This window comes from Tiliqua scincoides, chromosome 2 (genome assembly GCF_035046505.1).
Source record: "Tiliqua scincoides isolate rTilSci1 chromosome 2, rTilSci1.hap2, whole genome shotgun sequence".
Taxonomy (NCBI): Eukaryota; Metazoa; Chordata; class Lepidosauria; order Squamata; family Scincidae; genus Tiliqua; species Tiliqua scincoides.
Genome location: NC_089822.1, coordinates 147,937,244 through 147,960,486, shown reverse-complemented (window position 1 = coordinate 147,960,486; position 23,243 = coordinate 147,937,244). Strand labels below are relative to the sequence as shown.

General features: G+C 44.2%; 1 protein-coding gene across 5 annotated transcripts in view; it reads left to right on the top strand.

Annotated features, from left to right (window-relative positions):
* SDK2 (sidekick cell adhesion molecule 2) overlaps positions 1–23,243 on the top strand; it is a 357,514-nt gene that overhangs the window by 188,118 nt on the left and 146,153 nt on the right. For 4 of the 5 annotated variants that reach the window (XM_066618344.1, XM_066618341.1, XM_066618343.1 and 1 more), the window contains exon 2: positions 14,110–14,269. In XM_066618344.1, coding sequence (XP_066474441.1) covers positions 14,110–14,269 — 160 coding nt within the window. Of the gene's footprint in view, positions 1–10,255; positions 10,327–14,109; positions 14,270–23,243 lie in introns of those variants that run through there. The other variant, XM_066618342.1, reaches the window with a different exon arrangement.

Genomic DNA, 23,243 nt, shown 5'->3' with positions numbered 1-23,243 from the left:
ACAATCAGGGCTGTTGTTTGTTTAATGCAGATTTTATGCTGCAGATAAGGGAAGAATGAAACCTGTTGAAGAAAGGTGGAGGGGGGGTTTAGAGGGAAGCACATTCTTCTCAGCCATTCATAGCACTGAGCACACCCCTGTGTGTGCTCCTAGTGATTCTGTAATGTTATAGTCTACGGAGTGGGCGGGGTTGTCTTCATCACTAATTGCATCACAAACAATATCCAACAGGGAAACTACCACCAACTACATTTCATCACAATAGCAATCCATGTGCTATCTCAGGATGGCAACACATTTTCCCAGACAGTAGCTGTTGGCGTTTGAATGTGGGTAAAATGTGACACCAAAGTACCACCTGGAGAGAAGATGTGCAGAATGTGCACAGTGAACAAGATGCAAATGCACATTTATTGTCCAAAAAAGACTGATAGTGCAGAAAGGCCCTCAGACACTGGGGAGCTTTTATCTCTCTTAATAGACAAGTTTTGGGGAATTGGAATACGTATTGGACTATTTCAGTTTGAATTGTGGTGTTACACTGAATTATGTGTGAGCAAAGGAATTAGGCCTCTGGTCTCCAGAGCATGTAGGAGAGCTGACACTCCATCCCAGGGATACTAGATCCCAGGGACAGGGAATGGTGTCTAAAGGGCATGTCATTCATGTAGGATTAATATATACACATGCCCTATTGCCATAGAGATAAATCAGGATACAAATAGGGGGCTTTAACAAAGACAACTGAAAAGGGCAGCCAGTGGGGTATGTGGGCATTGGCCTGGGTTCCTATATCCACTTATCCCTTTACATAGTTCTCTTCATCCCTCATTGGCACCCAGGGTCTCTTTTCAGTACTTAAGAGCCTGGAAGCAATGTCGCTTCTACTTTTCTGGTCTTTGTGCTGATCCATGGTTGTTCTCTCCAACTAACCACTGCTAATGTCAGTGATAGGCAGCTTGCCCCACCACTGCAGTCATAGCCCTACAGATCTCAAATGCTGCCTTTTCTTGTATGCTCTGCCAGAGCCCTTAAATTACATGGAGATGCTGTCCCGAGTGTTCCATCTTTGTCCCAAGTAGCAACATCATAGGCATGTGAGGAGGCAGACTCAGCTGTAGGTCCCAGGGTGTGGAACTCCCTATCCTTGGGGGCTAATTTCAGCTCAAACCTCACTATAATCCTAGAGACAATACAAACTTTTTAAATATAGGCTTGCTTTTTCAAAGTCTGCAAAAAGGTGATCTCATTTTGTTGCCTCTTTTGGGGGAGGAGGGGGAAATTGTCTACGGGTTTTATTGTAATATTTTATGGTTGTGCCTATATGGATTTTTTTTTTTATATCTATGCAGCTAAACCATTGGATTGGTGGTATAAAAGCCGTATTTATTTGCAGGGTGGGGAGCCACTTGAGGCAAATCCTCAGCTTTGTTCACTGAACAGGGAAAGGGCAGGAGCACTTTGTGATGCTGTGATAACTGAACTCCCCTTGCTCTCCCCCCTCTGTTTCTCTTAAGAGAAGCCTCAGTGTAAGTTTAGGAGGAAGGAGGCTTCTCCTAGACATGTTGAAATCATTGCCATTCATTACAGAAGGGCCTCATGACCAGGCAGACAGGTAGTTTTGTGGGTTGTCTCCATTGTCTGAGTCCAGCAAGAGCAATAGCCCCTAGTCATTGGGCATTCAGGCTCACCTGATCATGTGACAGAGTTGGGTGGGATGCCTCAGTGTTCGGAAACACATCCAATCAGATGGGATAATGACTTCCTGGAACATAGGCTACTGAAGGTCAAGAGCAAGGATGCTTGAGTATATTGGAACCCAACTCTCTCAGAGTCTGCCTGTGTGTGGCCAGTGCTATCTACCTCCTTTGGGTTGCAGAGATGTAATGGAGTTTGGAGGCTGAGGCCCACAGTAAGCACAGTTAGGGATCAGTGAGCTAAGCATGTAGGGGATTTGATTCTGCTTTAAGGTTTGCCTGTAATCGCTTGCTTGTACTGTTGCTGGGATCCAAGCCAGCCTTTGTAAGCCTGCTTGCTATTTCCCTTTGCCTTGTGTTATTTCTTCACCAATAAACTCATTTTAACCCTTCGCCTGCCAGCTATTGGATGACCTCAGTCAAAACTTTGCCCTAGTCCTTCTGGACCCCTCTGGCTACCTACTGTAGTATAGTTTTGGGGAATCCTCCATGAAGCAGGGACGAAGGCTTTCAAATATGGCCTTTCTCTGCCTGGCTTTTGTTTTCATGTTGGCAGCAAGAAACTCCTGTTTTGGCCTTGGAATAGGAACAGATCTGGGGGAAGGGGTGGAGCACCAGCGTAAGGGTCCCACCCATCACCACAGATGCTTCAGATCTTTTCAGCCATTTTGTGCACCACCGGTGCACCACTGCCCCAACTCTCTTCACTTCCAGTGGCATTAGGCCATGTGGTCACCATTGAAATGGGACAAAGTGCCACCTGCTGGACTTGGATGAAAAGCGCTGGTTTAGATCACTGGAGTTTAAAAAGATGCTACAAAATCCCTGGTCATCCCTGCATGTGCATGCATACCTACAAACAGCTGATTACACAGTCCAACACACATTTTGCTTCCTTAAACATTACACCAATTCCTGGGTATATTTGGGGTGCCGATTCCAAAAATGGCATCCATTTTGCCCTGTCACGTCTAGTTTTGAAGACATGGCATAGCCTCTTTAGTGAATGGTTCAAGCAGCTTCCTCATGAGGAAGCCTACACCATGACTTTCTCATGAGGAAGCTGCTTGAACCATTCACTAACGAGGCTATACTATATCTCCACAACTAGATGTGATGTTGCAGGGTGTCCCCAGATGTTGCAGGGTTCAAAAGCAAACTCAGGAGGCAAGAGTGCTGATCAATCCAGGCCTTTATTGTAAATCCATCCACATCTCAAGGGATTCATGTCCAAGCTTTGAGAGTGTGTGTGAGTCAGAAGTGGGAAGAAGAGAAGCCCAGAACGCCCTCTCCAGCTCATTTTTATTACAACGTGGGTTCCCTCTTTGAGACACATTCTCATTGCCTGGGGATAGTTCCAGACATTAGATTGGTGGGTTACAATTCACCAGTTCTTGATTTCATACATCCAACATATACAATTTACAGATTTTGACCAGGCAGTAGGTGGTACTGCAATTTCAATTTTGCTCAAAACGGATCTCATCTCATAACCATCTTCACCACTTTCTTTGGCCTTCTTTGTAGCCACCGAACCCTTAAAATGCAACTTACTTGCTGTTGGAAAAAAAGTTTGCGGGCTCAGCTAAAAAACTTGCTGCCTCATGCTTTTTCTCTGGGAACCTGACCATTGATGTTAACCCGGAAATGGCTTTGTTATATCTTCTTAATGCAGTTAGATCACTAAAACTTACTTAAAATAATGTGTTATATGTTAGTTACACTTGTTGAGCTCAAAACTGGGTTTAAAATGCTGAAAAAGAAAGAAAGTCAGAAACTAAGCTGCCTAGTGTTTTTCTATAATATTGCTGTAAATACTTGCCATCCAGCATTTGTGTGCAACTCTTTTTGCTCCGAAAAGCCTTTAAACCAAACTTTCAAACTGCAAACTTTTTTTTTCTTCTCTTCTTTGAAAACAAAGGCCTGTTGTTCTAATGTATTCTTATTTTATTTATTTTTCACATTTTTATACTGCCCTTCCTCCAAAGAGCTCAGGGCGGTTTACACAGCTGCTCCTCCCCTCTTTCTTGTTCTCACAACAACCCTGTGAGGTAGGTGAGGCTGAGAGAAAGTGACTGGCCCAAGGTCACCCAGGAAGTTTTGTGGCTGAGGAGGGATTTGAACCTGGATCATCCAGGTCTAAGTCCCCCTCCCAAACCACTACACCACCCTGGCTCTTCATGCTGCCCAGATTTTGCCAAACGGCTTGGACTTTAAAACAAAACCAATTTTTTTTCTCTAACTTGTACATACGGGTACAGACCAACCAAAAAGATGCTGTTTATGTTTCAGGTAAACATCCCTGTTAAACCATACATATAACATACCTGACCATACCTTCCTTCAGTGATAGGGCAAAATGGATGCCATTTTTGGAATCGGCACCCCAAATTCATATCAAACCACCATAAAGTTTGGGGAAAACTTTTCTGATCCTCAGTTTTGTAGGCCTGTGTTATTAATTAAGGAATACAGGAAAGCAAACTCACTGCACTCCGTGACTCAGACTTACTTACTTCTGCGGCAGAAAGCAAGTGCCTGGATTGATCCCAGGCCATCACTGCTACATAAGAACAGCCCCACTGGATCAGGCCATAGGCCCATCTAGTCCAGCTTCCTGTATCTCACAGCAGCCCACCAAATGCCCCAGGGAGCACACCAGATAACAAGAGACCTCATCCTGCTGCCCTCCCTTGCATCTGGCATTCTGACATAACCCATTTCTAAAATCAGGAGGTTGCGCATACACATCATGGCTTGTACCCCGTAATAGATTTTTCCTCCAGAAACTTGTCCAATCCCCTTTTAAAGGCGTCTAGGGTAGACGCCAGCACCACATCCTGTGGCAAGGAGTTCCACAGACCGACCACACGCTGAGTAAAGAAATATTTTCTTTTGTCTGTCCTAACCCGCCCAACACTCAATTTTAGTGGATGTCCCCTGGTTTTGGTATTATGTAAGAGTGTAAAGAGCATCTCCCTATCCACTCTATATCCCCTGCATAATTTTGTATGTCTCAATCATGTCCCCCCTCAGGCGTCTCTTTTCTAGGCTGAAGAGGCCCAAACGCCGTAGCCTTTCCTTATAAGGAAGGTGCCCCAGCCCCATAATCATCTTAGTCGCTCTCTTTTGCACCTTTTCCATTTCCACTATGTCTTTTTTGAGATGCGGCGATCAGAACTGGACACAATACTCCAGGTGTGGCCTTACCATAGATTTGTACAACGGCATTATAATACCAGCCGTTTTTTTCTCAATACCCTTCCTAATGATCCCAAGCATAGAATTGGCCTTCTTCACTGCCGCTGCACATTGGGTCGACACTTTCATTGACCTGTCCACCACCACCCCAAGATTTCTCTCCTGATCTGTCACAGACAGCTCAGAACCCATCAGCCTATATCTGAAGTTTTGATTTTTTGCCCCAATGTGCATGACTTTACACTTACTGACATTGAAGCGCATCTGCCATTTTGCTGCCCATTCTGCCAGTCTGGAGAGATCCTTCTGGAGCTCCTCACAATCACTTCTGGTCTTCACCACTCGGAAAAGTTTGGTGTCGTCTGCAAACTTAGCCACTTCACTGCTCAACCCTGTCTCCAGGTCATTTATGAAGAGATTGAAAAGCACCGGTCCCAGGACAGATCCTTGGGGTACACTGCTTTTCACCTCTCTCCATTGTGAAAATTGCCTATTGACACCCACTCTCTGCTTCCTGGCCTCCAACCAGTTCTTAATCCATGAGAGGACCTGCCTTTGCACATTTTGTCCTAATACTGCTGACCATGTCTGCAGCTCCCATCACTATTACACAGACTCTCACTTGCCTTACCACTCACACCTTAAAGCCTTTAGTTCTCCATCCCCAGTACCCTCCCACTCTCCCGTCCCAGCGACCTTTTACTTGGGCTTTCTACTGCTTGAAGTACTTGGCTACAGCTGCAGTATTTCAGCAACAAAGCCCCAATATTGTTCTCCTCAATCCGTACTTGGTTCCCATCTTTTCTGGATAGAAGAAGATTACCTCTTTCCTACAGCAATCATTTTGGGAAAAGCACTACTAGAGCTCAGAGGCATATGCACTCAGAAAAGGGTCTCAGCAGATACAAGCAGAAAAGACGTAAGGAATTCATGGGTCATGTCAAGCTGGTAGGAAATAACCCTTTTTATTTTCCAAAGCATTATTTATCCCATTCTCTTTTAGCCAACAGGGCAAGTAGAAGCATAAAAAGGCCTCTCTTTTATGGCCGTTTCCACTTCAGGAATGCATCAAGGTGGGGGTGGCTTGCAAACAGAGGACACTTGTCTTGATTGGCATTGCTGTCCTTTCTTTTCTTTTCCCCCAAGACCTCAGAATTCTTGCTGAGGCTAGAGTGCTTGACTTTAGACGGAAAATAAAGTTGTTGAAGAAGACTATATTTTAAAAAATAAATGGAAAAGAAAGCTGGGAGGGGGAGAAAGGTAGTTCAGAAGCCATCACAGAAACCATTAAGAGAATGAGTCTTTGGAATCTGAAGCCTATAAAAGATGCTTTCAGTGGGTGAATTTTAAACGCACAAGGGACCGCAGTTGGACAGAATGTGAGAGAGATCAAAAGCTCCTACTACTGCGTGAATGACTGCAACGAGTCAAAATGCCTTTAATTATTTTCTTTGGTGTATCTGTGCTTTGTCTGTTGTGAGAAACCTATAGAGTAGGGCAGAAGCTTTCCCTTGCAAACGTCTCCCCATCACCTTCTTTTTTTTTGCTTTTTTTAAAGACCCCATTTAATTACTCCCTTGATTGCAAATGAGGGCAGACTTGGCTTTCCTGATTGGCCTTTTCCTTTAAGCTGATTTAGATCAATATAACTCAACAGGTGTTGAACCTAAGTTGAAAAGTCTGCAGGAGCACTGACTTCATTTACTTGAAGAAGATCAACACATTCACTATTATTCACAGGTGCAGTTAGGTTAACCTGCACAAACAATTTAATTAGTCTCTGTTTCATGAGGTGATGGCTCACAGCCTTTCCAGCACATTAGCACCTGGTTGTCTGTGCCTTGTGGCATTCCGGTATCAGGAACACGTCTGATGTTCATATCAGTTGAACTATCTATGGCCAACTGGGTTGTGTCAGATTTGTAAAAATAGGTTGGTTTTCATGCTGTAGTCATCTGGGATTTCAGGGCTTAAACTGTTAACCATGTGAGTAAAGGGTAAGGTCTGCCTAGTGAGCTACTACTAGCTGTGAGGCTTCAGGGTACGTTTCAGGCACAAAAGGAAGTGAGGAGATATGCAACATTAGCCCATTAGTGGCAGCCAGTGTGAAACCAGTGGATTGGCCCAATCTAGTTTATAAATATCAGAAATTTATTGTTCCTGCCTTGCCTGCTGCTCTTGAGACTCAAGCCTCTTGTTCAGACCAGAAGGGGCGGCAGTGTGGCCAGTTGGCATGGGCCTATGATTTTGAGGAGGCCTTCTCCAAGAGAGTTAAGGGGCATCCTTTAGCACTAAATATTAAAATTTGAAAGATTAGTACAGATAAAATATAAACAAATAAATGCAGGTAACAGAAACCAACTCTGTGCTAAACTTAAGTGACAATTCATGGAAAACAAGGGGGGTACAGAAAAATTCTGACAAGACGTTTGGTATTGAATATTTGGATGTTTCTGCTGTTAATTATTTTTCTGCATCTTTTTAGATTGTGAGCCCTTTTGGGACAGGGAGCCATTAGTTATTTGATTTTTCTCTGTAAACCACTTTGTGAACCTTTAGTTGCAAAGCAGTATATAAATACAGGTGGAGCCTATTTATCCACGTTAGTTCCGTTCTGTGACTCGGCGCAATTAAAAAAAAACGCGCTGTGCTCAATTCCATAGAGTTATGCAAATTCGCTGCAGCCTGACACTTCCGGATGGAAGGAAACTAAGGTAGCTGTTCTCAGTCATCGTCCCCCTCTGCTCTGCTCCGTACTCAGCCCTCCCATTACCAGCTGTCCTGCTTCTTTCACAACTGGGATGCTGTGGTTGCTTGGGAAGCCTCGTCCTCTGTGTCCCAGGCGGCCTCCCAACAGCGCTGCAGGTTCTCCTCCTCCTCTTCGCTGCTGCCGCCCCTGCAGCCCTTCCTGGCCACCGCCATCATGAATCTACATTTCCCATCTGGCCCGAGCCTATATCCTGCTGTACATGGCCTGCTGAAAAGTTGGTTGGGAAGTTGGTAATTCACCAAAAAGTTGGTAATTCACATTTGTGATATGGCATTATCCCCTGTATTTCTGAGTCTCAAAAGGACGGTTCCAAATGGAGTTGCTAAGGTGTTATTTTTTCCCCTGCCTGGGCTCTTGTATCTTAAAAACCATTTTATTACAGTCAAAAATACCATAGCTGTACTATTTTGGCTTGGCAGAGAGGCAAAGTGATGGAAGATATTTGTATGCTGAATTGGGCATTGGAAGTGTTGGGCATTGGAAGTGTGTCAGAAAAGAATTGGGAACCCCTAGTTTTAATCAAGCAGTAGGTCACAGGAACCTAATGAGTGAGGAGTTAGTAGTGTGTGTTAAGAGCAAAGCAACTCAAAGGCCAGAAGCTAGAACTGGTGAATGGGTTTGCGGTTGGGCTTCATCTTCTCAGCATCCATTCAAACTGCAGGCTAGAGTTAGTGCAATGTAACCTGAGCATCCTCTTCACAGTGTAGGGCAAGGCCGCATTCCTTGGGAATGAAGGAAATGAAGATTACTCTTGACTCTATTTTCTTCTCAGAAGGCTGTCAGATCCCTAACCCTTGCATGAAACTGTGATACCTTTGGAGGAAAGTGCACACTTCAAACGTTTTACTGCCTTGAAGTTGACACTCTTTAGTTTGTTCAGCTTCTAAAAAGCCCCAGAGGACAAGAGAAGCAATAAAATATAAATGTGTACCTTGCAGCAAATTGCCCTGCGTGGGGGCTTGAAAAGCTTAAACCCTTTTAACATGGTGCTTTCTGCATGTGTGTGTGTGTGTGTGTGTGTACGCACTGTTTGTTGGTTGAAGAGGCTTTTTCTTTCCCCCTTTTCTGAATTGGTCCCACATGTAAAGAGGAATTTAATCACACAAGCCCTGGAATGTTATTGTTTTATAACAAATTGATACCAAGAACTAAAGAACTGAGGAGGGTGTTGGGGATTTTTTTTCTTTTTTTCTTTTGTATACGTGAGAATAATGTGATTCAAAGTACACTTGAAAGCTGTTGGGAAATATGAATGTGCCTTTGAAGTGAAAAGGAATTCCATTTGTTAAACAGAAAATGAAGCTGTGCACTTCAACTGAACAGTTTTACATAGCAAATAAAATGGCAGACTGGGCTTTTCTTGTTTCCTTCTTCAGATTCCCCCAACCCTGTTCCACCCTCTATCTTAAAAGCCCAGCATGACTTCAGAAACGCTACCAAGCCAGGCTGGAATAAAGGAAGCAAAGCAGCTTAGAGAAATCCTAGATGGACTTTAAGCTCTTGTTGATATGGTTACTAAATGGCTCAAGTAGGAAAAGAGATGGCCAAGAGGTCAGAGCTGTGTCACTGTCGACAATATGGCACAGAATGCCAGGAGTGGAGGGGGGCAGCTCCGTCAGTCTGTAAATTACAGACTGAGTTCTCTGAAGTGTGTAATAATTCTATATAACCTTGCACATGTCTTTTTCTCTGTTCCAGTCATACATAGATCTAGCCAAAGTCAAAGTGGCTCCTGAAGCCATGCCCACATTCCAACCCCCCCTTTTTATGCACACGAATGTGTACACTTAGACCCCCTCCCCCATTGCCATCTCCACCACCTGCCACTGAAACTGGCCAGGCAGAGAGGATCCTGGGAGCTTCCAGTATCCTCTCCTCCTGGTCTGCTTTGAAGAATCAGCAGTGAAGGGGAAAGTAAGCCGCCCTCCCATCCTCTTCTCAGGAGAGTAGAAAGTAGAAAGAAAAAGATGTAGCATGGTAGAGCCACTGGGCAGATGGTAGGCAAGCACAGGGTGCAGAGCACCCTCTGCCTAGCCAGCCACTGGAGGCAGCTGCTTTGCCACACCTTATGGATGGGTCATTCCTGTTTATACATAAAAGGTCCACAGTGATAGCATTTCCCTCTTTAAAGAAGAATGAACCTGAGGGCCTGGTCATACTGGGCATGGAACTGATTTTGGGGTTTTTGACTTGAATTTTGGTTTGCTTATGGTGAATGCATCATTTGAGGTTCTAACCATGTACCCCATCCAGAGCTCCTTGGATAAAGGGTGCTATACAAAAGTGAGTGGTGGTGGTGGTGGAGTAAATAAATAAATAACACAGCCCAGACGATTGGAGCTCACCATAGTTGAGTTGTAGTGGCATCCCTGGCCATAATTCTGAACTGTGATAGCCCTCATGCTTTGTTCTCCAATACAGTGGGCAGCAAACTGCATTCTGGGTGGAGATTAAAAAAACAAGGTACTTGTACACTCCAGGGTTCATTTGAATTATCCATGAAAATAACCATAGCAAATTTTTTTTTTCAGACATCTGCAAGGAGTCATTTCCTGCCATAGCACCATGGGGCTTGCGGTCTGGTCAGCATGCTCTGCCTGTCAGTCCCTCCAGTCTTCATTGCGGCCCTGTATTTGATCTGTTGTACCCCTTACCAATGTAAGAATTTTTGACACTCAGGTACCATGGAGGACTGACTCCAATTGGACCCTTTAAACATTTATTTTGAAATCTTGAAAAAACCCATCAAAGGTTTCTGAGCATCTGACAGGAATTCTCAAAGGGCCCAATTGATTTAGGGAGTGAACACCAACCAGGCTATTCACCCATCCCTAATGGGCATTTCATTGTCTTCAATTATGTGTATGCAAAATCCTCAGACTTTTTAATATACTGAAAGCATGCTGTCAAATGACTCTGTGGTGTGTTGGCAGGAGATGCAGGGGGACAATCCCAAATGTACAGTTAGAGAAACATTTTTTTAAAGTTGTTTGTATTTGTCATAGATCTGTTCCTATCAACAAGAGGGGGAAGGGCTGGCTGATCCAGGAAGCCAACTGAAGTAGTTGGCAGCAGATTGGTGGGAGGAACATCCATCTCTGTCCACCAGCCTGCCTCCGATGCTCCTTCTTCTCCTTCTTCCACTCCCTGGATTGGAAAAGGAGGAGGGGGGACAGAGGGGAAGAGGAAATGTGGATGGGGAAGGGTACTGAGTGAGATTATTAGAGAGCGGGAGAAGCAGAGCCTTGCACAGCATTAGGTAAGGATCAGCAGCATTTGGCAAGGCCCTGGGTGGGGCTAGAACTAAATTGTGTGTGATTTTTGTTTTTTGTGAACGTCTTTACAAAGGTGAAAAATCACTGCTTACTAAAAATCTATAAGGTGGTATGTCTGTGAGCAGTCTTATTTCTTCAAGTACAGGTATTACATTAAAGTACTGTTGCAAGTAATAGTGAACAGTAATAGCTTGTTCAATTGCTTGATCATCCATCTTGTACTCATAGTACAGAGTACCACAACGATATGCATTCACAGGAATAGTGGGCTTTAAATTCTTTCCTAAAGCCACCAGGGAGAGTCTCCTGGTTCGTAGCTACTGTATTCAACTCACAATGGTTTGTGCAGTCTAACCAGACAGAGGGCATCCAGCCCATTACTGCATTGCCCAAACCACAAACCAGCAAGTCCTTGGATCGCTTTCTCAGTCTCTGGCCCTAAAGTGTATTCTAAAAAAGGAGGAAAGCTTTCTCATTGCTTCATCTCAGCAATTACAGTAACCAGAAGGATGCAACATGTTTGCTGGTGAGAAAGGAAGGCATATCCATACATATTGCCCAATGAGAGGCAATATAGGTTTGGGGTAGCAGCCAGTGAAAAGGAAGACAAATTATAGGCACAACGGCAGACAAGAACATGTCCACCCAAGTAGTAGGGAGTGATGAAGGAAATAAGGGATGGCTGCTTGACTCTGCTTGACAGCCAATGGGAAGAGAGAGAAATTGGCAAAGATGTAAAAACATCTCTACATGCAAGTAAAGGAGCCAATTCAAAGGAGTCATGCCCCCCTCCTCTTGAGAAAAGGAGGGGCCCTAACCTCAACCACCTCCCTAGTTACCTTCCTTTCTCTCTTGTCAGGCTTCCTGCCTTGCATTTTATCTGTGCTCTCTGTCCCCTCACTTTGCAGAGAGGTGTTTTGCCTTGCAGGCAGCAGTTGTGTGGCCTAACTGGAGCTTTGGCACTCTATCTTTTCTTGAATTTTTAGATGGTTCATGCACATGAATGCATTAATGTGTGCAAATAGGCAATTATCTTCCTGTTCTCCCCCACCCCCAAGAACTGATGACACCCTGCAGGTTGAAGAAACAGCTGTGCCCTCTGCTGGCAGGAAGTTAAATTTATGACTAGCAGAGACTGGTGCTCTTCATGCAGTTGGGCTCCAGGAACGTTGAGGCAGGACACCAGATTTTGTCAGCATGGAATTGCTTTCAAATGTTGGGCATTAGAATCAGGGGCAAAAGGTGGTAAGGAAAAGCTTGCTTTAAATTAATTAATCAGAGAATAAATAAATGTTTGTATTTATTTATATAGCCTTTCTGCAGTAACACACTCAAGGGGGTTGCAACAATAAATAGTGAAAGTATAAATAAGTAATAAAAGCAACTACACTTAGGGCCCAATCGTATCTCCTGCCAACCATAGCATGCAGTGCCACCAACACAATGGTTCATGCTGTGATGGAGAGGGTAAGTACTGACCCCTCTGTACCCCCCCCCCCAACCATCAATGGGTCTCTTCTCCACCATCTTAAGTGCTCCAGCACAGCATCCAAGCCTCTGGCTATTTGTGCTGACAGCCCTGAAACATGTGACAGCAGCATAACTTTGACAATGCCACAGTGGCACTTACAACAGCAGACCAGGAGCTCTGCCAGCATATGTGCCTTATAGGATCAAGCCATAAAACTCCTGTTGCAGATGGCCTTCAAAATCAGGGGCATGCAGGTGGGTTCCTTATGGCTGAAGTGGCTGTTCAGCTGGTCTCATGGCCCTGCCTTTTACAAGGTGCCCCAGCTTTTCCTCTAATTGTCACTCATTTCTGTCATTTCATTACCTTTTACCAACTTATTTGGGGTGCTAGTAGCAAGCTGATTGTGCTAAGTCAATGCATAATGTCTGTATCTGAAATTGTACCAGTCCTAATGACCATAAATGTAGGTTTATGTGGGCCTAACTCACATGTTGAAAGGATTGCAGTGCCTTTGCTTTAATATTGTAACAAGAGCTCAGTTCTGTTATTACTGGGGAGAGATCTGCTTCATCAAATGGCTGCTGCCTTCTCTGGGTAACAATGCAATGGTGAAATATTTTCAATTGGCTCAAATGCACACACAGTATAAATCTGATGTTGTATTTGAAATAAACCTTTTATTTTTGAAACAACATCTAAATGACCTTGTGTTAAACATTTTGCCATGGAAACCAAGCAACACGCTTTTGTTCAGGAGTATTGGCTCAACAAAAAGCAACATTCTGGGTTAGACTCTCAGTTTGAATTGGTAAATAAAGTAACAGGATCATTGCATCCTGGACAACATTTGTGTCCTAATATATGTATATTTTTATTAGGTGTACTTCTTTATTTTTAAAATGTAAAGGTAGGGCTGGTATTAAGAAGCTTAGGATATATAGTATGGGGTTTATTGCACTGTTATATTGGGATGCAAATGATCCAGACTCAAAAAAAAGCCAGATGCAAATGTCCGGGAACACAAATTACCTAGATTAGAACATAAGAAGAGCCCTGCTGGATCATTCCAAAGGCCCATTCTAGTCCAGCTTCCTGTATCTCACAGTGGCCAACCAAATGCTTTAGGGAGCACACAAGACAACAGGCACAACCTGCATCCTGGTCCCCTCCCCTGCATCTGGCAATCAGAGGCCTGGATGCATTTGACCATAACACAATCATTGAGGACACAAGTACCATAGTACCGGTAAATAAAACTGAAGAAAGCACCAAGATGCTGTCCTTAATTTGGTCAACCGCTTTACCAAATTGATTCAGATTGTCTCACTAGTTGTTTGTATTTATTTATATACGTATGATATTTGAAATCAATCTAATGACAGTGACAACACTTAATAACACATAGCTCTAATACTGTATATCCTAATAAGAATAGCTTCTTACACACAGGGCTTCTTATAATTATTAACAGTATTAACAGTATTATAACTGCAGAATTCAGAGACTAGATCTTTCTATAATTTTTCGACAGCTTCTCATTATTCTCCCCTGAAACAAGCAATAGTGACTGTGTCACAGATTAGATATAGGATCAATGGACTATTTGTCTGACCCAGTTTCAAAGCTCTTGTGCTCTTTAGGGAGTACTTGGAAAGAGTACATTATTCTAAAAACTCCTTTTTCTTGTCTTTGCAGATGATGTTTCTCCATATTTCAAGACAGAGCCGGTGCGTACCCAGGTCCATCTGGAGGGGAACCGCTTGGTTCTGACCTGCATGGCAGAAGGCAGCTGGCCTCTGGAGTTCAAATGGTTGCATGACAACAAGGAGCTGACCAAGTTCTCACTGGAATACAGGTACAACATGAGTGGCCTTCTTTCACTCCCAGGGGATTGTGAGCCTGCAATGAATGTTCCTCCTTCCCACCTTCAATTCTGTCCCTGCAGGCTGCTGTCTGTCATTATCCCCGTAGTAGTAAAAGCCCTTGAGGCATGTGTCATCTGTAACTCTCAGCTTGTGCAGAGGAACCACTCTTGGTTCTTTAATCAATTTATTTTCTTGTGGAGCAAACAGAAAGGTGGACTGGGGGTAGAGAGTGTTCAGTTGTTGTTCATTGCATGCAAAGGTCATGCACAGAATACTAGAACTGTGACATTTTCCACTCTCTGGAAAAACTAGAAAGGTGGAGAATGGAAGCAGTGTCCAAAGGGCTGCTTTGATTAGCAAATTTGTTTACTATAACCAGAGAGTGATGGACCTGTAACTCTTGAATCTTAAAAGCAAAAATGGAAGGAATTCCTCAGGCAAGCTGCATTTATGCCTTATTCAGCCAGATTAACTCTGCCTTATGCCCAAGGAGTTGAACAGTTTCATGTACTATGCCCCAATTACCAATGAATTTCCCATCTCCTGACATTGCTGACCATTCTGAACTCCCTTGAAACAACTTTCCTAGAAAAATTCTACAGCTCTGACCATCATGATATCATACTTATTAGGCCAGGATGACTCAGTCCATTGAAAGCAAATTCCTTATCTCCAGTTTTTTTGTTTCCTGTTATTGATCTGCAAAGAAAAACCTTAACACCTTGACTCACCAAGATGGAGGTCAGCTGCTTGATGTGCAAACCTGAACTTTCCAAGTGAACATTAGCAGAACTTGTAGTTGGCATTTGACAAGAGCTTGTTCTTCAAATATGTGTGTGCTGTAATGCTCCATTAGGGCTGGTTTTTGTTATTTTCAAAAAGAGAGACTCAGTTGTCCCTCTGTCTCAATTTGTCTCTGAATGACCTTGGATCTTCTCACATAAGACACAGACCTAACTAAATTAGTGTGCAGACAGCTTCCTCCATTACCATCAAGACTGCAACAAATTAGAGACAACACCTAGTACTATGCCCTCAAAAAATCTCTTTTTCCAGTTTTGAGTGTGTGCATTAGCAGCTAGCCTGAAGAAGAGCTCCGTGCAACCTGAAAGCTTGAATTTTGGTTAGTCTCAATAAAAGTATTGTTTTTATTTCCTTGTTTGGATTTTCTTTTCCTAATGGAACAGATTCCTAATGGAATTTTGTCTGCCCGTCTGTCTATCGTGGGATGTTTTTACTTGGCAAACATTAGGATTGAGGCATTCAGACTCAGCATATCCTAGGGAGTTTATCTTTCTTAGTATTTCTTAAGAATCACCCATGTAGCCACCACAGTTGGCCAGCTACAAATGGCCCATCAGTGTAAAATCGACTTCCCGTGGACCACAAACTTGCCCAGCCGTTCAGAGATTTTGTAGCTTCATATTCCTTGTGTTCAGGAGGAAATGCAAATGATAATTTTTGACATGGTGTTCTGCATTCTGCAAGTATAACAGCCAGACTACATGTTAGATTAAACATGTAGTCTGCCTTTACTTTTTTCTTTTTAAATAGCAGTGTGCAGGGGGGGAGGGAATCAGGATGGGGAACACAGCATGTGGGAAAGCAGCTTAACCCTTTCTTCTTGTGCTGTAATTCCAGTGGAAATCGGACCCCTGAAGCTGTTATTTCTCTCAGGAGCAGCCTTTCTCCTGGACATATATAGCAGCTTTATGTGCAGGCAAATATCCATGTGTGCATGTGATTTCCATGAGAACCACAGCCCTGTTGGAGTTAACTTCCCTCCCTCCTTGCCATGCTGCGGTCCTGATCCTGAGTGGGCCCTCTAACAGCTGCTACTTAAAAAAGAAGCACAGGAGCAAACTGCATGTTTAAAGTAACATGTAGTCTGTCCGTAAGATTCACTTTAGCTGGATTAAAGCATCCCTATGAGACATGATTTTAAAAGTTCAAGTGATTTTGGGCCCTCCCTCCTTCCTCTACTGAGCACTTTCTGTGTTTTAATTACTGTCACTGCTAGGAAACACACTTATTTTAAGCTTATCCAATTCCTTCTTCCAGGTATTAGAACTTGGTAGTCCTCTGATGGCAAGATTGAAGAGCATGCTGCAAAGCTGTGGCTTACCCATGTTCAAATATTTATATACATTGATCACATCCACCTCTCAGTTTTCTTCTTGTCAGGCCAAATAGATTAAGTTCTCATTGAGAGAAAATGGGAAAGGTGTGGGCACCAACTATTTCAAAAGTTGCTCTTTCCCCAAGGTTTTCTGTTTTCTACAGTCAGTGGTTCCACAAGGCCAGTACAGTTGCCAGAAGAAAAACTATTTGATTCTCTGAGTTCAGTGTTTGTTGTAAGTCACAAGAAGCATAGTTCAGGGCCATCTGTGATGACCTCCTTATGCCATTTGTTGATTGAAGATAATGGGGTGAGTAGAGCAGGCCTTTATTTTTCACAGGTTTTGAAGACCTTAAATTAAACTGTAGATTCACATTAATCTCTTTCTTCCCCTCTGTGGTGATCTGGAGAAGGCCTCACAGCCATTGGTGTGGGGATGTGGTGTAAGCAAGTCACATAGCCTGTAATCATGACCTTTCCATCATTTGGCTTAGGTACCAAGTCAAAAAGAGTAGCTGCCACCAGGAAGGGAAAAGCTCCCAAAATGTGGCTGTCCTTTGTCACCCTACCTTTTGTCTGAAGGAAATCCAATTATGGAGATCCCTTAGCATGGTAATGGCCCTCAGATAATAGCTCTACCCTGGGGTGCGCAAACCCTGGCCCGGGGGCCATTTGCAGCCCTCAGGGACCCCCAATCCAGCCTGCGGGGAACCCCCAGTCTCCAATGAGGTTCTGGCCCACCAGTGACTTGCTGGAGTCCACGCTGGCCCAACACAATTGCTCTCAGTGCGACAATCAACCTCTCGCACAAACTGTGGGCCGAGGGCTCCCTCCACTGCTTACTTTTTCATTGTGAAGCAGCAGTGGCTTCAAAGGAAAGGCTGGTGTTGCTTTGTACAAGACCTTTTATCACAAGACCGTCATTCATTCATATAAATTTCATCTCTAATGTATTCATTTATGTAAATATATGTACATTTATTCAAATTTTAAATGTACATTAATTCTTTTTTTCCTGGCCCCCAACACAGTGTCAGAGAGATGATGTGGCCCTTTTGCCAAAAAGTTTGGACACCCCTGCTCTAGGCCAATGGTTCTCAAACTTTAAAAGTTGGCTTTTCTTTAAAAAGTTTGAGAGCCCTAGAGGCTGGGTTCTAGGGTTGAGGCCCTAGAGGTTGCTGCCTGATTTATAAATGCCAAGGTGTGTGACTATAATGGTGATTAGGCAGCAGTGCTACCCCCACCCCCAAGTAGCAGCTTGCCTAACCCTTGATGCACACAGCCTAATCTGCCTTGTCAGTTTCACAAACCATCAAAAATTTGGTCATGATCCACTGGTGGGTCCTGGACACACAGTTTGAGAACCGCCGCTCTAGGCAGATCCTGAGGAGCTACTAACCTGACAAATACCAATTCTTTAGCACCCACACTTGACCTAGGTGAAAACGGTCCTGCACAGTCTGTCAGGGAGCAAGGGACAATAGCTCATTGCTCTGGATAAACATAAGTAGACAAGCAGATTGTAAGACTAAGACATAAGAATGGCATCTGGCCTGGATGCCTTTAAAAGGGGATTGGACAAGTTTCTGGAGGAAAAATCCATTACGGGTTACAAGCCATGATGTGTATGTGCAACCTCCTGATTTTATTTATTTATTTTATTTATTTATTATTTTATCACATTTTTATACCGCCCTTCCTCCAAAGAGCTCAGGGTGGTGTACATGGCTGCTCCCTTTTGTCCTCACAACAACCCTGTGAGGTAGGTGAGGCTGAGAGAAAGTGACTGGCCCAAGGTCACCCAGGGTGCTTCATGGCTGAGGGGGGATTTGAACCTGGATCTTCCAGGTCTGAGTCTATCTCCCAAACCACTACACCACCCTGGCCCATTTTAGAAATGGGCTATGTCAGAATGCCAGATGCAAAGGAGGGCACCAGGATGCAGGTCTCTTGTTATCTGGTGTGCTCCCTGGGGCATTTGGTGGTCTGCTGTGAGATACAGGAAGCTGGACTAGATGGGCCTATGGCTTGATCCAGTGGGGCTGTTCTTATTTTCTTATGTAATAACAAGAGTACATTTTTTAAAAAGGAAAATTAAGGAATGGGAAAGGACAAATGGCCAAAATAGTTGCAATCAGAGACAAAATGAGAACAATAAAAGCCTACATAAACCTGTCTAGGAATCACTTTCATTGTTGCAGTTTCCTATGTTAACCTCCAAGTGGAGAGAGGGGGCAGTCAGCAATGTACAAACCACCTTTGTTCAGAGCTGGAATAAAATGCACTCTGCTTATAAACTAGCCAGCTCCTTATGTGATATTATGCAGGCTCTGATGTTTACCCTTCTGATTGACTAATCTAGAGGCAGGAAACTCAGAGTCAGTTCCTTGGCCACGGTCAGGCGGATAGTCTTGATCAATAGCCAGGTGTTAGCAAAACCCAGCAGGGTGCAGGTGATTTCTACTTGGTCCTTTGTCTCTCCTAGGCCAGGTCTAGGCTCTCTGGTGTGACCAGTGGTATGGCTAGGCATGTCCTAGCCAAGGCCAGCCCACCCATGATGCTGACTGAAAGGCTTGCACTTAGCATCGGGTTAGGGGGACAGGTGAAACAAAGAGGGGGCCCCTGCACTTGCCTGCGGCCCCCTCCAGTCTGCTGCCCATTGAGCTGCTTGTGATCTTCTTCCTCTTGTCTTTTAGTGAACAGGAAGAGGATCAGGGCAGTGGCAGCCCACATCTTCTTTCAATGATGAAGAAGGGAGGAACTTCCTCACACCTCCTTGCATACTCAGCTGCATTGGAAAGCAGCCAGGTTGAGCTAGGAGAGGCAGAGCAAAGTGATCTGGAGTCTGCTCCAACTCCCACTGCCTTTCCTTGAGTTTTGGTGCCACCTCCTTCCTGCATGCCATCTTTTCTCAATTAAATAGGTTGAGCTCCATTCACCCTGTTTATTTCAAGTAGGACAGTGTGGAGAAAGGAGATAGTACTGGAGCCCAAGGTAAGGATTGCCTTGCCCTACTTGCCCACCCAGCTGCTTTCCTGAACTCTTGGGCGGATGAGGTGGTAGTAGCAGCAGCAGGTTTCTTCTCCCCCTTCCTGTAGCAGGGCTGGAAAACATGGGGGAAAGTGGCCATTGCTGAGTGTGTGAGGTGGTGGTGCATATGTACAGAAGGGCAGTAAAATGTGGTGCAGCCTCAGGAAACCGCCAGGCTTTGGCTGGGCCTGTCCCTGGCTGAAGCTGCTTCTGCATCCATACAGGTTCCGTGGTTCAGGATGGCAGAGGTGCACAGGGTGATTCATCCTAGTCGGTGCCATTGGGCTTTTTGGTTAGGGCAAAGGGTGTGCCTGTTCGCCACCCTCACGACTCCACTTATTTCTTCAGCCTTGCCACCAACATGGCATGCCATCAACAAGTCATTTGACCAAGGACCAAAGCTGACATGGTGTCGGAGATCTGTGAACACTATTTCAACTTCAATTTTTAACACAGCCATTGGGGGCTCAGAGCAGTCGTGCTGGGTGAAGGGAGGTTTCACCTTTGCCCCCTGCCCATTTTCTCAATCTGAGAAAACGCTTTTAACTGTTAACTTCACTGGAGGGAAAGCACATGAACCTGTATGATGCCTGCTTGTTTTTCATCAGCTGGACTAACAGCAGCTTCGGGGGAAATTTATATTGGGAAGCAATGTGAGGAGGCCTGTAGTGTGGGGTGATGACATGACAAAATGTAACATTTGTCTAAATTTCCTTTACTGCTTTCCCTCACTGTCCGATATAAGCATCCATCTTGTAATAACCATGTCCAGTACAAGTCGGATGCATGGATAAAGCATTAGTGATCCAAAAACAAATTCCAGACCTCTTTCAAAATGTGACTTTTTCCCTTCCAGAATTCATGCTTCTGGGATTCTCTTTTTTTATTTTATTTTGCTTTACCTTTTCAGATAAGAGGGATAAAATGTACTTCATCAATCAAATGAGAACTGATTTTTTCCCCTCATCCCATGACTCCTGAAGGCAATACCTTATGCCTTTGCTAAAGATACATTGCAAGACACAAGGCACACAAGCACAATTGCCAAACTGGGTTTCACTGCTTGTTAATTTCTGCAGCACTTGTCTTCTCTAATTTGGTACCATTTAGTTAGAGCACCCTGAAGATGAAAAACACTTTTACTCACTAGTGTTCTAGAGACTGGTGCTTTTGAGGAGTTGTTTCCTCTTCAAATAGTGTGTTAATTATCCTCTGTTCTGATTGCCAGTGTTTATCCATCCAGTTTCCTGATAACTCTGCTTCTGGTTATGTAGCAATTTCTCCCTCTCCCTTTCTCTCTCCATTCTACTGTGGAGACCCATCAAAAACTTTCCTTCCATCTCTTTCCCTTTCACTTGGGCCCTGCTGGTAATTTGAAAAGAAAGCCAGTGTCATGGAGTCATGGCCACTTGAGGCCTGTCTTTAAATCAAGCCGAGCTCTTCTCTGCATCTCCTCTGTGTATGTGTGTCATCCTCCCCATTTTAATCAATAATTCAGCCCGAGACAAGCCATTTCCCCATTGAAAGGCATCAAACTTAAAGGCATCTTGCTGCCATGGCAACACCTCCTCATTCTAGGACCCCCCAGAAGGAAGGCAATGTCACCAAGTGTACAGTTCCCTCACTGACAGCTGCGGAAAAGGGTCTTATTGGATGCCTGGCCCACATCACATGCTGTGGACAGCAGGCTCAAATCTCCCCTCAGAGAAGCAGAGGAAAAACTTCCTGTTTCAAGGCAGTATCACACAGCTATGTCTTAATTGAACTGGCTATCTGAGTGCCTCTGTCAAGCTGAACCCTTCAGAGCTGAGCAAAAAAGCCAGACTGTTTTGCTAAGAAACTCATAGCACAGTCCTGTGCACATCTGCTTGGAAGTGAGCCCTGCTGTGTTCAGTGGGGCTCATTCCCAGGAAAGTGTGTATAGGATTGCAACCTCAGTCCATGAATTGCCCTTAGGCTCTTGATAGAATGCAGCATGTTTCTGTTGAGTCCAGGCTAGGGGTCCACAAATATCAGCTATCTTACTAGCCAGCCTCTGCTTGTGCTGGTCACAAGCCCCTTCTCTCCCATAAGACCATAGGATAAGCCCTGCTGAATCAAGCCAAAGGCCCATCCAGCATCCTTTTCCCCACAGTGGCCCATGAACTGCCTGTGGGAAGCCCAAAAACTGGGAAGAAAGACATACTCCTCTCCCATAGTTGCTCCCCTGCAATTCAGAGCCATACTGCTACTGGACCTTTTAAACTGGTGTCCTCTTATATTTAGCAGGGGGAGCGTAACTGTCTTATACTTATTTAGCAGGGGGAGCGTAACTGCCACCAGCATGGCATCTTTTCCAGCAGCTGTTGCTGGTGTCTCTTCTGCATCTGCTGTTAAACTGTGAGTCTTTTGGAGGACAGGGAACTATTTTTTTTATTTATTTTACTATGTAAACCGGTTTGTTAAGCACTTTTTTGTTGAAAAGTGGTATATAAGTACTCATAATAATAATGAGAGAGGCTGGGGATAATAATGAGACTCCCCTGGGAGCTGGGGATAAGAATAGGCCCTCAGTTTGGCTGTACTTGTTGTAAGAGGCGACTAAACAGCCACCGGGTAAATGGAACTTGTTAACCTGGGAAGGCAGCTCATCTGAGAGAAGGAAAACTCAGATCCCAAACCTCCACTGCCTTGTGGCTACATCCAGTTATGGAAAAGGCTTCAGGAGTCAACCTTGAGGCAAAATCCGGAGCCAGAGTCCCTGAGGCCATTCATGGCTGAACACAGTCACGTTCTGGCAACTCCTGCGAAGCTGCTAGAACCAACTGTATTGGCTTCTGCCTTTCCTTTGGACCATTTCAGTGATGTGGAGAGGGGGAATTGGCTGCATGGGTAACAGTCTATCCTCCATATCTACTTTACCCAGGCTTCGCGCACTGGAGAGGACACTCTGTTCCAGAACCACTATTCAGAGCACGATACCATAGTCTTCTGAGACTGAAGGATGCCAACATCAATGAGAGAGGACGGGAGAGACACGGAGTCCCCCACTGAGCTTTGGAGAAGATAGCTACATTGCAAAAACCTTCTGTTGCTTCTTATCATTTCCAATCCACGGTACATTTGAGAGCTTAGGGGAGGGAATGTGAGGTGCTGGGCATCTTTCTCAGCAGAGGACAAGGGACAATATGACAATGCCACTTAGTGCAATTGCTTAAAAGGATTTTAATCTTAATAATGGCAAAAATTCATGGTACCACTCCAGTGTTCAAATCTTTTGTAGTGATTGTTTTTCAAACAGAACCCCTTTTACAGGGTTTTTTTTTCCTTTTTTTCTTTGTTTTTAAGCATGAATACTTTTCAGAATAGCCACAGTGCAAAAACCAGGTGACTTTTCCATTTGCAAAGCATTTTTCATTTGTGGTGACACATTATTTTATTGTGCCACCACAAATGAAAACAAATAACACAGAAACAATATTCTCCTATTCCTCAATTGCAAAACATTCCACTTTGATGTGTTATCACTGCCTGGGCTAAATAAGGGAAGATCAAGTGGAGTAAATCTGGGAGAAAAACTCTAGGCTCTTTGTGTATAATATTCTTTGTGCTTATAAGTTCTTCTTGCGAATCAGGATAATGCAGAATTGGACATGAAACTTGGCAGCACGGAGAGGATGTGTTTAGAGGCACATTTGGCTAATCAGGCTCTACAAAGCGTTCAGCATCTGTCCCATCCACTGTCAAAATGCACAAGAGCATGGTTCTCCATCACTGGTCACACCTCCTCTACCCTTCCCCCCATCAAACTTCCTAGGTTACCTGGCAGGTGGCTG